The sequence below is a fragment of the Echinops telfairi genome, unplaced genomic scaffold, assembly GCF_000313985.2.
Source record: "Echinops telfairi isolate 266 unplaced genomic scaffold, ASM31398v2 ScPeMD7_7461;HRSCAF=8499, whole genome shotgun sequence".
Lineage (NCBI taxonomy): Eukaryota > Metazoa > Chordata > Mammalia > Afrosoricida > Tenrecidae > Echinops > Echinops telfairi.
Genome location: NW_022111361.1, coordinates 892,247 through 906,566, shown reverse-complemented (window position 1 = coordinate 906,566; position 14,320 = coordinate 892,247). Strand labels below are relative to the sequence as shown.

At 41.1% G+C, this 14,320-nt stretch overlaps 1 protein-coding gene across 1 annotated transcript in view; it reads left to right on the top strand.

The window, feature by feature from the left end:
- The window catches only part of LOC101658309 (amyloid beta precursor protein binding family B member 1 interacting protein), a 74,991-nt gene that overhangs the window by 27,588 nt on the left and 33,083 nt on the right, over positions 1–14,320 (top strand). The window contains exons 5-6 of the mRNA XM_004716114.1: positions 5,352–5,511; positions 7,536–7,657. Coding sequence (XP_004716171.1) covers positions 5,352–5,511; positions 7,536–7,657 — 282 coding nt within the window. The remainder of the gene's footprint in view (positions 1–5,351; positions 5,512–7,535; positions 7,658–14,320) is intronic.

The following is a 14,320-nucleotide window of genomic DNA, read 5'->3' as shown; positions in this document are numbered from 1 at the left end:
CTGCGTCCTTGAAGGCCTCTGCGCACAACTCAACCCCACTTGGGAGGAAGAAGGACTTGCCAGTTAGAGGGCCTCCCTCTCTTTTCCCATCCATCTTATCACCTTTTAAAATAATGGCAGTCCTTGTACTATAGCAAATTTGAAAACCTAGCAGCCATGGGAAATTTACTAAAAGCATATTACCTACTTAAATTAGCACACATTTATAGAGAAAACCTAACAGACATAACACAAGAAGAAATCAAAAAGCAGGAGTGCTACAATTAATATCTGGTGAAAGAGGCTTCAAAGTAAAAGCCATCATGAGACACAGAAGGCCACTATATCACGATTAAAGCCACAAATAAGAAGATACAGCCATAATAAACATCTATGAGCCCAATGAGAGACCCTAAAAACACAGTAATCAAATTCATGTAGACGTGAAGAGACAAATAGACTATAGTGCAAAAATAATAGGAGACTTCAATATCCTACTCCCGAGGAAGGATATATATCAATTGGAAAGAAAACTAACAAAGATACAGAAGAACTAAACAACACAATCAACTTTATCTCATATATATAAAGGATATTTCACCCCAAAATAGCACAGCAAGCATTCTTTTCCAGAGCGCGTCAGACATACTCCAGAATAGATTATGTACTAGGCCACGAAGCAAGTATTAATACATTTTAAAATATTGAGATATCACAAACTATCTTTTGAGATCACAATACTATAAAATTATAAATCAATAATAAGAATATCAATAAAAAGTTCAAATACATGGAAATAGAACAGCACCTTGCTTAAAAGCCACCTCATACTGATGGTGCCCGGCTATCAAAAGATATAGAATCTGGAGTCTTAAAGGCTTGAAGATAAACAAGCAACCATCTAGCTGAGAAGCAACAAAGTCCACATGGAAGAAGCACACCAGCCTGTGTGATCATGAGGTGCTGATGGGATCAGGTATCAGGCATCAAAGACCCAGAACAAAAAAATCAAATCACTGTGAATGAGGGGGAGCGCAGAGCGGAGACCCAAAGCCCATCTGTGGACAATTGGACATTCCCTTACAAAAGGGTCACAAGGAAGAGATGAGCCAGTTAGGGTGTAGTATAGCACCGTTGAACATACAACTTTCCTCTTGTTCTTTAATGCTTTCTCCCTGCCACTATTGTGACCCCAATTCTACCTTACAAATCGACTAGACCAGAGCATGTACACAGGTACAGAGAAGAGCTCCCAACACAGGGAATCCACGACAGACAAACTCCTCAGGACCCATAATGAGAGTAGGGATACCAGGAGGGGAAGGGAAGGTTGTAGGACAAAGGGGGAACCGATCACAATGATCTACATACAACCCCCTCCCAGGCGGAAGAACAACAGAAACGTGGGTGAAGGGAAACATCAATCAGTATAAGACATGAAAAAATAATAATAATTTATAAATTATCAAGAGTTCATGAGGGAGGGAAGGTGGGGGAGAGGGGAAAAAATGAGAAGCTAATACCAAGGGCTAAAGCAGAAAGAAAGTGTTTTGGAAATGATGATGGCAACAAATGTACAAATGTGCTTGACATAATGCAAGTATGCATGGATTGTGATAAGAGCTATATGAACCCCCAATAAAATGATGAAAAACTGCATATTTGAAGAAATAAGTATTGTGATTAAAAAATTCCTTGAAACAAAGGAGAACGAAAATAGAGCATATCGACACCTCTGAGACAGAAAAAAGCAGTACTCAGAACGCAGTTAATGGCAATAATTGCATACATCAAAAACAAGAAGAACCCAAATCAACACCTTAACCCAACACCTATAACAATTAGGACAATAACAGCAAAACAAACCCTAAAGTACCAGAAGAAAAGACATGATAAAAATTAGGGAGGAAATGAATGAATCTAAATACAGAGAAACAATAGAGAAAAATAAAACAAAAGGCTGGCCCTTTTAAAAGATTATCAAATTTAACGAACCACTGGCACATTTAAAAAAGGAAAAGGAGACGATGAAAACATTACAAATAAGAAATTAAATTGGTGACATCACATCAACACCAAACAAAATAAAGAAGATACCTATATAATATGATGAAGGAATGAATTCAAATTTGAAAACCTAGAATCAATGGACAAATTTCTAGAAGCACATTACCTATCTAAATTAACACAGACTGACATAGAAAATCTTAACAGATCTATAGCACAAGAAAAAAATAGATCACGTCACTGAAAATTTTCCAACAACAAAAAGTCCAGGACCAGAGGGTTTTACAGAGGAATTCTAACAGCATTCAGAGACAAGTTGACACCAATTCTATATAAAATATTACAGAATATAGAAAAGTACAAACTACACCAAATTAAATCCATACAGCAAACATAATGAAAGCTACCAAAATCAGATAAAACATCACCAGAGTAGAAAAATATATACTAATATCTCTGATGAACATAGATACTAAAATTTTCAACAAAATTCTAGTCAACAGAAATTGACCCCCAAAAATTAAACAATACATTATGACCAAGTGGGATTTATACCAGGTATGCAAAGATGGTTCAAAATTAGAAAAAAACAAACATGTACTCCACTATATAAATAAAACACTAGAAAAGAATCATATCAATTAATGCAGAAAAGGCATTCAACAAAATGCAACATCCATTCTTGATAAAAAACACTCAATAAAATAGAAATACAAGGGCAATGTCTCCACACAATAAAGGCCATATGTGCAAAGCCAACAGCCAGCATTTCACTCAATGGAGAGAAACTGAAAGGACTTGCCTTCCAAACGGAGCCAGATAGGGTTTCCCTTTATTGCCGTTCTTATTTATGATAGCCTGACAGTATCAGCCAGCATCATAAGACATCAAAATGAAATTCAAGACATCCAGATTGGCAAAAAGAAATAAAACTCTTATTTGTCAGTGATATAATTTTATAGAGAGAAAACTCCCAAGAGTCATAAGAAAATTGCTGGAACCAACTGAACATTTTGGCACTGTGACAGCTACCAGATCAATATCCCCACAAAAAAAAATAGGATTCCTGTACATTAAGAAAGAGAACTTTGAAAAGGAATTATTTTTAAATACCACTTATTATAAGCACCCAGAAGATTGATTACTTAGTAATAAACCTAGCCAGGGAAACAAAAACTTGTACAAAGAAATTTAAAAACTCACTGCCAGAATTGATTCCAATTCAGAGACCCAATAGGATAGGGTAGAACTGCTCCTATGGGTTTCCAAGAATTTATATGTGTGTGTGTGTGTGTGAATAACTTTACCTAGAGAAATAAATTTATTGGGACTGACATGTGTATAAGAAAGAGCTTTCTATAAGTGTATATAGAAGAGCAGTTGGATATTGAGAAAACATCCCAGTCCAGATAAAATCCACATGTCCGATATGAGCCCATATATCCGATACCAATCTATAAAATTCACTTCAGACTCACAAAACACATGCAATGACGCCGAATGCAGGAAGATCACAGGCCAGTGGGTGGGAAGTCTTGTGAATCCAGTGGCAGTAAAAGCATCTCAGCTCTGGCAGGGTCTCCACACGGCTTCTCCTGCACCAGAGGTCTGGCTCCATCAGCCACTCTCCATGTGTCTTCTCCACAGGGATGTCTCCCAGGGAGTGAACCGAAAGAGTGTGTCTCCTGCCTCCAAAGAGGAAAGACAGGAGTTCCCAGAATCCTCAGGAGAAGGCCATGCTCACACAGAGGCCTCATTGGCTATGATCAGATTGACAGACTAGACTCCGCCCCTTCACTCTCAATCCTCAAACTGACACCAGATTATGTAACTACCACATATACATATGATTATATATATAATCAAACGGGATTTATTTATCAATCTATCAGAGATTCTATGATTACAAATACAAGTAATTTTGCCAAATTATCGTTATGCAAATTATAATTAGCATAATCCCTCCAGATTTTCTCTTTATTATTATTAGTTGGGATTGAATACATATACCATGTCATTGCATATTTTAATCATGTCAAGTAGAATTGTACTATTGTTACCACAATCAGTTTCTAAACATTCTTTTTCCACATGTACTCCTTGATGTTTTCTCCCTTTTACACCCCCACCACCAGTATCCCCCTTCCCCCAAAGACTGTAACTCGTTACAGTAATAGAAACTTGTCTTTCTCCCAAGGAGCAGTGTGAGTGGATTTAAACTGCTGGCCTTGCGGTTAGCGCCCAACTCATAACCACTACACCACCAGGGCTCCTGCACTTGGTTTGCTTTTTGAATAATTCCAAAGATACCTACATAAATGGGGGGAAAATGCCCATGTTCATGAATAGGAAGACTTAATAGCATGATTAAGATTTGAAACACATAGGCTAAAAGTAAATGTCTAGAAAATAATGAGGGCAACATATGTACAAATGTGCTTAATACAGTTGATGTTTACAAGCCCTCAATAAAATGGGGTTTTTTTTGTTGTTTTTTGGTTTTGCTTTTTTAATCGTTTTATTGGGGGATCATACAACTCTTATCACAATCCATACATACATCAATTGTGTAAAGCACATTTGTACGTTCATTGCCCTCATCATTCTCAAAACATTTCCTCTCCACTTAAGCCCCCCGCATTAGGTCCTCATTTTTCCCCTCCCTCCCTAAAATGTTTTAAAAAATTAAAATAAAACCTAAGAATAAAGGGTAGGGGTGGGAAGTAACACATGTAAATACATAGATAGTAACATAGGTAAACAGATAATAACCTAATATGTAACACACACAGATACATACATACTAGCATAAACATCAATAAAAGGGGAAGGGATTCGTCTTGTAATCACTCCCAAGCCTTCTACCGAACCAAATCCAAACGCAAGGCCCACAAGTCAGTTCCGACTCTGGACGAGCCTATAGGACAGGTAGAGCTCCCATTTGGGTTTCAGAAACTAACTCTGCTCCTGCCTGGGGGCCTGATGGTTTCGAACGGCTGACCTCATGGTTAGCAAGCAGCTCACCATGCAATCACTTAAGCCTTCAAGTACTGCAGGAAAAAGAAAAGAGTATCAGGTGGTTCTGGATGATGACCATGTTATTAGAAAGTCCCTGCTAGTTAAGCAGGTAAATAGTTTATGCGTATATTTACAGATTCTCCCCCTCCCCCGGCCCCACATCATATTGTTAGTACCTGAAGCAGTGCTCACGTATGGGTAAAAACATATCGAGTGAATTCACAGGACAGACACAGTCCTTACTTGTAAAGTAACCCCACAGGAACAATGGCCATTTTGAAACCTTAGTTTCAGCAGCCTTCTCTGGTTGCCAGAATGTACCGGTTGCTCTGTGCCTTTCTCCTCAGCTCGTGGTCAAAGTGCACATGAATGATAACAGCACCAAGTCCTTGATGGTGGATGAGCGGCAGTTGGTCCGAGATGTTTTAGACAACCTTTTTGAGAAAACTCACTGTGACTGCAATGTGGATTGGTGTCTTTATGAAATATATCCTGAACTACAAATTGGTAAGTCCCACCCCGGCAGGAGGCTGTCCTCCCAAATCCCACGGTTTATGTTGTCATGGGCTTTTAGTACATTGTTCAAACGAGTTTGTTTGGGGCCCTCGCAACATTGCATAATAACCACTTCCCTTCTGCCAGATTAAGTATCCACCGCGTTTCTTTGTGGTGAAGAGCCTCAGATGGTAGCAGGTGGCTAGACCGTGGGGGATGTCAACATTATTACTCTTGCCACTTCTCTAGTGGCTGGATCAGGGGGAGATGATGCTTCCTACTGCGTGCCCAGGAAACTGAGCAGATTATGGGAGGCCTGGGATCCATCACCTACAGCCTCTGTAGAGATCGCTGCCTTTGATTGTCTGTGGCTCTGCACACACTCATACCAATGCTAGTCTCTCCTTCCACTCCTCGCACCTGTTCTCTGAAACACTGTCCAGTGAAGGAGCTTCAGCCCCTCAGCACAAAGGACAATTGGTTTAGTTGAAAAAAATCAGAAAGAAAACGCACACACACGTGCACAAATTCCTAGTGGCAAGAGGAAGTAGGGCGAAGAGTCCTTGTTCAGAAAGCCTGAATTTCTGCTGGTTTCAGTGGAAATTTGCCTTTGGGCATTGGTGATGACTGAACAACTTGTTTAAATGTAATTGATGCACTAAATAGACCATATGAAAAATATTAAATTGGAAAATGTTGTGTTACACATATTTTTATTTCAAAAATTAAATACTCTTACTTCTTATTCTGTATGCCCCTCATAGGAGAATGGTATCCCAATTGTCTTGGTGTAACATAGAATTACTTGATTTTTCTGAAGGAATGATCTCAACTAAAACAACCTCAATGTTTTCTTTAGCTCAATGAGTCATGTAGGGAAATGAGAGCGTTCCCTTATGTACCACTTTGGTTCAAGTATTCATAAGCTGTTTTTAAAGTTTTAGAAGTGATGTTTAATGGCATTCATCAAGCATCACACCTTTCCACTTAAAGATGTTTAACCAATATTTAAGGAGCCCTGGTAGTCCAATGGGCTAAGGATTGGTCAGCTAATCATAAGGTCAGAGGTTTAAGCCACTGGCCACTCCGCTCCTCTTGAGACTGTGTGCTTTCATAAATATTTACATCTTAGAAACCCTCCACAGCAGTTCTACTCTGTCCCAAAGGGTGACGGAGTCGGAATTGGCAATCTTTGCCTTGATTGCCCTCCTAACAGAAAAAGAGTGGCAGTCCTTTCATGGGGGACTCTTTAAAGTAAAAAGAGGGCTAATGTGAAAAAAAGTCTGATACCTGATCAGTGTCACCCTATTGTAAGTGCTCCCAGCACGTTGTATTTTATTTTCTATAAAAATAAGTCAAAGACCTGTGTATTAGTCTGGGTACTTTGGAGAAACAAATCCATGGCGACTCACGTGTAAGAGAGAGTTTTATGCAAAGAAAATGTGCATCACGAAAACATCCCAACCCAATGCTGCCCAAGCCCACAAGTCCAACATTAACCCATTAACCCAACACCAGTCCACAAAGTCCTCCACCTCACAAAACAGAGGCAATGATGCCGACTGCAGGAGGAAAACTGAGTCAGTGAACGAACAAGCATCTCAGCACTAGTAGGGGTCTCCACAGGGCTGCTCCAGCACCCAGGGCTGTATCAGGATAGGTCCATGTAGCTTCTCCTTGGGGATGTCTTGTAGGAAGTCAATCTTGCAAGCTGAAGCAGGGAACTGCTAAGGCAGCTGCACCCGGTGCAACCATCACAAAACAAGAGACCCAAGAACTAGAAAGGCGAGGCTTCACCACCCATTTATCCCTCCGCCTTTCAACCAGCACCACATGTGATTATCGGCCAGGCTGGCACAATTAACTAACTCAACCTGGCACTGAAACATACGTGGACTAGAGATGTTACAATGGGGTATCACGTGACGACCGACAAAGAGTAGGAAGCTCGGTGCGTCACTCAGTGAGAACTTCTGCACGGTCGGAAATGGAGCATGGTGAGCCCGGAAAGTAAGTGCCTCTTCTTGTTTCCCCAGAGAGAATTTTTGAAGACCATGAAAATGTTGTTGAAGTCTTATCAGACTGGACAAGAGACACGGAAAATAAAATACTATTTTTGGAGAAAGGGGAAAAATATGGTGTATTTAAAAACCCCCAGGTAAGATCATGTGAGTGTTGTTAAAATAAAGTCCGGAGGATTTTTTTAAAATATCATTTGTGTGCTAACCACAATGTTGATTATCTAACAAGATATCAGTTTTTTTAATTCCTTTAGACTAAAAATACACTCAACTCGTAGGCCATGTGTAAACTAATAGTCCTTTGAAGGAGCCAGAAAGAAAAGAATCCTTTCATTTCTTTATTTTCACCGTCCAAAATGTGACCTACCTGTTTTCTCGTTCTCCTCTTCTGCCCTGACTTCTGTTCCGCGCACGTACCCAGTATGCCTCGGTGCCCACTTGGTAGCGATGCTTCATATTTTAAAGAGACTCTTTTGTTGTTGTGTTTTATATTTGGTGCCGATTAATGCTGAAATCCCCAAAGAATCACATGGAAAATGTAGTGTGTTGCTGTAGGTCCCTGCGAACAATCTACATGCAAACTGCTTGCTCTTCATATTCAAAAATGCTTCCTTCCAGGCATGGGCACAAAGTAGAGGAGTCAAACGAAAGTTGGACAATCAATTTAACCCCAGCCCTGATCCTCAGAGAGGAGGGGGACCGGGTCTACTGCACAGATGCAAAGGGAATGGGTTTCACCACTTCCTTTACTTGGTGAAAGATACTGACTGTAGGCCAGCTGACCTTCATAGAAGATGAACAAAGAAGATAAGGCAACATAGCAGTTATGAGAAAGTACTTCCGGACCCGAAGGGAAACCGGACCTGAAAGCCTTTAGGATAACATATGTGTATCATTAATGAACAGGATTCAAATGAAAGCCTTACTAAATTTGTATCATCAGTAGGAGACAAGATGTTTGGGCCGCAGCAAATAGACTCCACTGTACAGCAAGAGAGAAAAGAAACAGAAGGGGGTGGGAAAGAGAACCCACCTGTACCTGCTGTACGGAGTCAAGTACGAGGAGCGAGGGGAGCGCACAGGAGGGGCATGAGGGAGGGCTACTCCGAGAACATGATGCTCAAGCTGAAGGGGGAAATGGAAGCCCATATTCTAGGCAGAGGACATGCGCAAGATCCAGAAGAAAGAACAAGAGGTGGCGGTGGTAGGAGCTGCAGTCCAGTGAGCTCAGGTTTATGGTGGTGCCCTGGTGTCTAATCAATCCTACACCATCTCAGTGCTTGTTGGTCTGCTTGGGCCCATTGTTGTAGCTGCTATGTCAGCTCAGCTCATCAAGGATTTCCCTCCTCTTTGCTGACCTCTCAACTTTACCAGACACAGATCCTTTCCTCAAACTGAAAAACTCACTGCCATTGAGTCCATGCCAACTCAAAGCAACCCTTTAAGACAGAGGAGAATTGCCCCCAGGAAGTTCCTAGGCTGTAATGTTTGGGGGCGCTACAAGGCTCATCGCTCATTTGGACTGACTGGTGGTTTCACACGACTGTCCTGGTGCTTAGCTGTCCAGTTCCGTAACTGTGCTACCACAGCTCCCACAAGCGCAAGTTCTACCGGTGAGTTCTAGCGGTGAGTGTTCAGTCTTGATCTAGGGGTTGTGTTTTCCAGTGATATGTCCAAAGTCAGCAGGCCATATCTGTGTTTCGAGAATGACAAATGGTTTGTTTGGCTGGAGCATGGAGGGGCAGAGTGAGGACAGGGAGTGGCGAAGGCCAAAGGCATCACGTTATTGGTTTATATGTGATTAATGCTCTAACATTTTAAGACAGAGCCTCAACCTTAGAATAACACACTCATGCCAAACAAGCAAAATTGAGTAAAACATGAAATTGAAATAAAAAGAAAAAACTTGAAAATGCCTGACGTACAGGCGGAATGATCCAGCAAGCAGCTTCTGCAGTGCACCAGGATTACAGACACCTGAAACACAGGCCAACAAAACCAAACCCACTGCCACCAACCGCACTCTGGCTCATAGCAGCCCTCCGCTGTGTTCCAAGCCTGAAATGAGAGCAGGGAGTCTCTTCTTTTCCCTGGGGAATTTGGCTGTTTCTGCTTTGATGCTGTTGTGATTCACTTGTTTTAACCAAATCACAGAATCATAGCAAGACTAGATTTAATTGGGGAGAAGCAGGAATAAGATCATAAGTGACATTGTAATCTTCTTTTAGGAGGGTGGACTTGAATTTGAATGTTGCAGGGAGCCATTTAAGAATTCTGAGTAAGGGGAAAGGCTAAACCATAGGTCCCCTTTTCAGGAAAAAAAATTACTCGGAATGCCCTGGCAATGAAAACTTGTGTCCCATAACCCATAGTCCAGGATGAAATGTGGATATCTGCTTTTGCAGCCTGCCCTGGGTTTTCCCAGCACCCCCCAGGGGTGGTATTGCCCACTTAGGGAAACGTCGAATTAAACAACGGAGGATGAATTCTGAGGAAGATCCATGCACGCTGCTGCAGAGGCCCAGACGGAGAGGATGATGATGGATGGGAGGAATTTGGGAGGTGGAATTTTTCAGAACCCGCTGATCAGTTGAGTGCTAGGATTGTGGGCAGTCATAGAACTCAGAAAGGGGGATGTCATGGTTGCAGATCTGGGAACGGAATGGCATTCTCTGAGGTGGGAAGCACAAGGAAAGACAAGACTGAGGACAAAAGAGGATGAACTTGGCTTTCAACATACTGAGTTCCCCCCCCTTCCAAAAAATTTTATTTTCATTTTACCCTATAAAATTTAGCATAAAATTCGTACATCTTAACGTGTTTCTATCAGATGATGGATGTCTTATTTACATAATTTGAGATTTATTTCTTTTCATTGAGCTGTTTTCCTTTCTCATGGAACTCTTTCCATTTCAGAGGTATCCCCCAGTAGCCTAGTCTCAGAATCCTGAGAAAAGGGGAAAACGAATTGACTGGATTTTTGTCTTCAGTATCTCTCAAAACTTTCCCTCTGTGCCTGTAGAGAAACTTCCAGAGATAAAAATACTTACACCAAAAACTCAACCAAACTCACTACCATTGAGTGGATGCCAACTCACAGTGACCCTGTTAGACGAGGTAGAACTTCCCCTTGAGTTTCCAAAAGCCCTGTCTTTCTCTCGTGGAGCAGTTGATGGTTTTGAACTCCTGGCCTGGCGAATGGAAGCCCAATGCGTAACCACGACACCACAGGGGTAATTTATATTGAATAATATTGATACTCTTGTTACGAAGCCTAAAAATTTATTTTCACTGTTTGTTACAAAGGCCACTCTTAAAAAAAATACAAATGATGGTCCAGAGGGAGAGAAAAATTGCTAATAATAATAAGCTACGTGTATTCACTTACTAAAAGTGCCCTAGTAGCACTATCTGTGCATTGGTCACAAGGTCAGATGTTCTACTACACCAGCTGTCTCGTGGGAGAAAGATGTGAGTTTCTACTTCCGTAAATCGTTACAGTCTCTGAAACCCACAGGGGCAGTTCTGTCCTGTCCTGCTAGGGTCCTGAGAGTTGGAATCAACAGCAGGGCAGTGCGTTTGGTTTGACGGGGACCGGTGCTCTCAGGTTAGCACTGAGACTGCTCCATAGAGATTTACAGTCTTGGAAAGCGTCTATAGAGATGGTCTCTGTGGGTCAGGATCCAATTAGTGACCGTAGTTTGGATTCACTTAATACTTAAGAATCTTTGCATATATTGTCTTTAATCTTCACAACTGAGATCATTAAGAAGGGTGTATTATTTAGAAAATGGAGATCAAAGATAGATCAGAAGTCACTGTTTGCTAATAAGACTATCACTGAGGACATTGGTGTGCAGTTTCCAGAACTCTGAGAAAGCCCAGAAGGAAATTAGGCTTAATGACTGGATGTTAAAGGTGAATTCGAGTTTAGGCATCTTTAGAAAGATACACTGAATACAGCTATCAGAACAACGATGCTCTGGTGACCTTGTAGGTTGCATATTGGACTGCTAACCTCAAGGTCAGTGGTTTGAAACCACTAGCTGCTCCATGGAAGAAAAATGAAGCTGTCTGTTCCTATAAATATTTAAACTCTCAAAAACCCAAAGGGGCAGTTCTACCCTGACAGGTGGGGTCGCTGTGAGTTGGAATTGACTTGATGGCAGTGAGTTTCTTTACTTTTTTTTCTTTTTTAGTTTATCAGGATAATACTACAAATGGAATCAGTTGATTCTGAGAAATTTCTAAGGTGGCTCCATTCCCACAATGGCACTTATGAATAAAGATGTTCAAAATGAATGACTTTTGTAACATTTGAAATATTTTATATTTTTCTCTTGAACTATGTCCATTCCACTTTCCCCAGGAAATTTATCTTCTTACATAGTTTATGCTTGAAAGTCTTTTATTGATCCCTCTATCCTACCACTTTCCCACAAATCCTGTTCATAAATTGGCGTGTAAATTTTTATCTCCCAGCACCATACAGCCCTTAAAACACCCAATTGGTTCAAATAACATAAGAACATGCCTTTCGTATTAATTAAACAAAGCAATAAAAGTGTATTGGGAAACCAACTCTTAAAGTGACAAATAGATGGCATCCTTTTTCCTCCCGATTAGTCCTTGAACCGAGGGGTGAATGTTCAGTATTGATTGCATTTCTATTTTTCATTTTTATAGTTGCTCAGTACTTTTAATAGATACAAACACTGAATAATCTTATGCATATAAATAAGCAGATGAAAATAGAAGACGCTTTTTTTTGTGAGTGCAATGCCACTCAATTCTTGTAACAATTTCCAAGATACATGCAACAATGGATAGGCATGACAATTACAAGGATGGCACAGGATAGGGTATTGATTCATTCTGTTGTATCCAGGGTTGCTGTGAGTCAGTCGACACAGCAGCACCTGTAGACACTTATGTGTCTAAGAAAGAGCTTATAGACAAGAGCAATTGAATATTGAGAAAACAGCCCAGCCCAGTCCAGATCAAATCTGTAAGTCCGATATTAGCCCATACGTCCAATACCAATCTATAAATTCCTCTTCAGACTCACGAAACACATGCAATGACGCCAAATGCAGGAAGATCACAGGCCAGTGGGTGTTAAGTCTTGTGGATTCAGTGGCAGTGGAAGCATCTCAGTGCTGGCAGGAGTCTCCACTTGACTCCTTCAGCTCCCAGACTCTTGCACATGGCTCCATATGTCTTGTCAGCAAGCATGTCTCACAGGGAGTGTATGTGTGTGTGTGTGTGTGTCCCGCCTCCAGCGAGCTATTTATCTCCTTAGCACCTCCAAATGAGGTCATCAAGCTGCAACCTGATTGACAGGCTAAACTCCACCCCTTCACTCTTAAGTCTCAAACTGACAACAGATTATGTAACTACCACAAACAAGTTATATGCCAAACGTCAGGGTAGTCATTGATGATGTTTAAAGCTCTGTCAGTTGACAAGATAATCAGCTATCCTTGCACTATTTGTACCATCTCAGAGAAAGCCCACTGTGGTAGGTCTTGATAGCCTGTTCTGCCCTGTTAAGTATACATTTACCCGGATATGCATTGCAGCATATCTTTCTTGACTGATAGGAAGGAAATTCAATGGCACCCACCCTCACTAACCACATCAATTAGGGGGGATAATAAATAACAACAAATTATCATTTGATTAAGACTCTAGGCAATTTCCATCCTCTAGATTGTTCCATTTCTTAAATGGAGTTTGGTGTTATTGTGGTTGCATGAATGAGGAACAGAAAGAGAAGCACAACTTCATTAGTTCCCTCAGGTGCTAAAGGGTTCCCATGGACCTCTGACACCCATGTGCCTTTGTAGGCATCTCTGGATAACACAAATAGTTACACTGGACTCCTAACCTGAAAAGTGGCTATTCGATCTACACAGCAGCACCATGGAAGGCCTGGGAACCCACTTTTGTAAAGGTTTCAGGCATTGGAAATCCTATAGAGCAGTGGTTCTCAACCTGTGGGTTGAAACCCCTTTGGGGGTCAAACAACCCTTTCACAGGGGTTGCCTAAGACCATTGGAAAACACATATTTCCGATGGTCTTAGGAACCGAGACACCGCTCCTCTGTCTGTCTCCAGGCAGTCCGCCCACATGCAGATACACCACATATGAGTACCCAGCGTGAAGACTTACCCATGCTACACCATGCTTCAGCCAATACTTCATTTATTTGTCATTAGAAATATCTCACAATACATAATTATATATTGCTTTTGTGATTCATCACTATGCTTTAATGATGCTCAATTTGTAACCATGAAAATACATCCTGCATATCAGATATTTACATGATGATTCATAACAGTAGCAAAATCACAGTGATGAAGTAGCAATGAAAATAATGTTATGTTTGGGGGTCACCACAACAGGAGGAACTGTGTTAAAGGGTCGCGGCATCAGGAAGGTTGAGAACCACTGCTGTAGAGCACCATCCTACCCTGTAACACACGGGGCCTTTGTGTGTTACAGTTGATCTGATGACAGTGGGGTTGGGTGTTCGGGGTGCTTTTGTACAAAAATGCTTATCTTCCTACCAGGAATGTCACGCTTAAAGTTTATCTCTATCTTAATGTTGGATGTCTTTCAAGGTTAGTTTCACCAGTATTCGACTTCTGTGAAATCTCCCTTGACCATCTCTTCTCTCTTCGAAGACCTATAGAACTGGTCTCATTGTGAATTTTTGTGTTATTTGATGCATCTCCCATATCTGTAGATATACAGTTATCTGTCTGCTTACCTCTCATCGATATTCACCTTC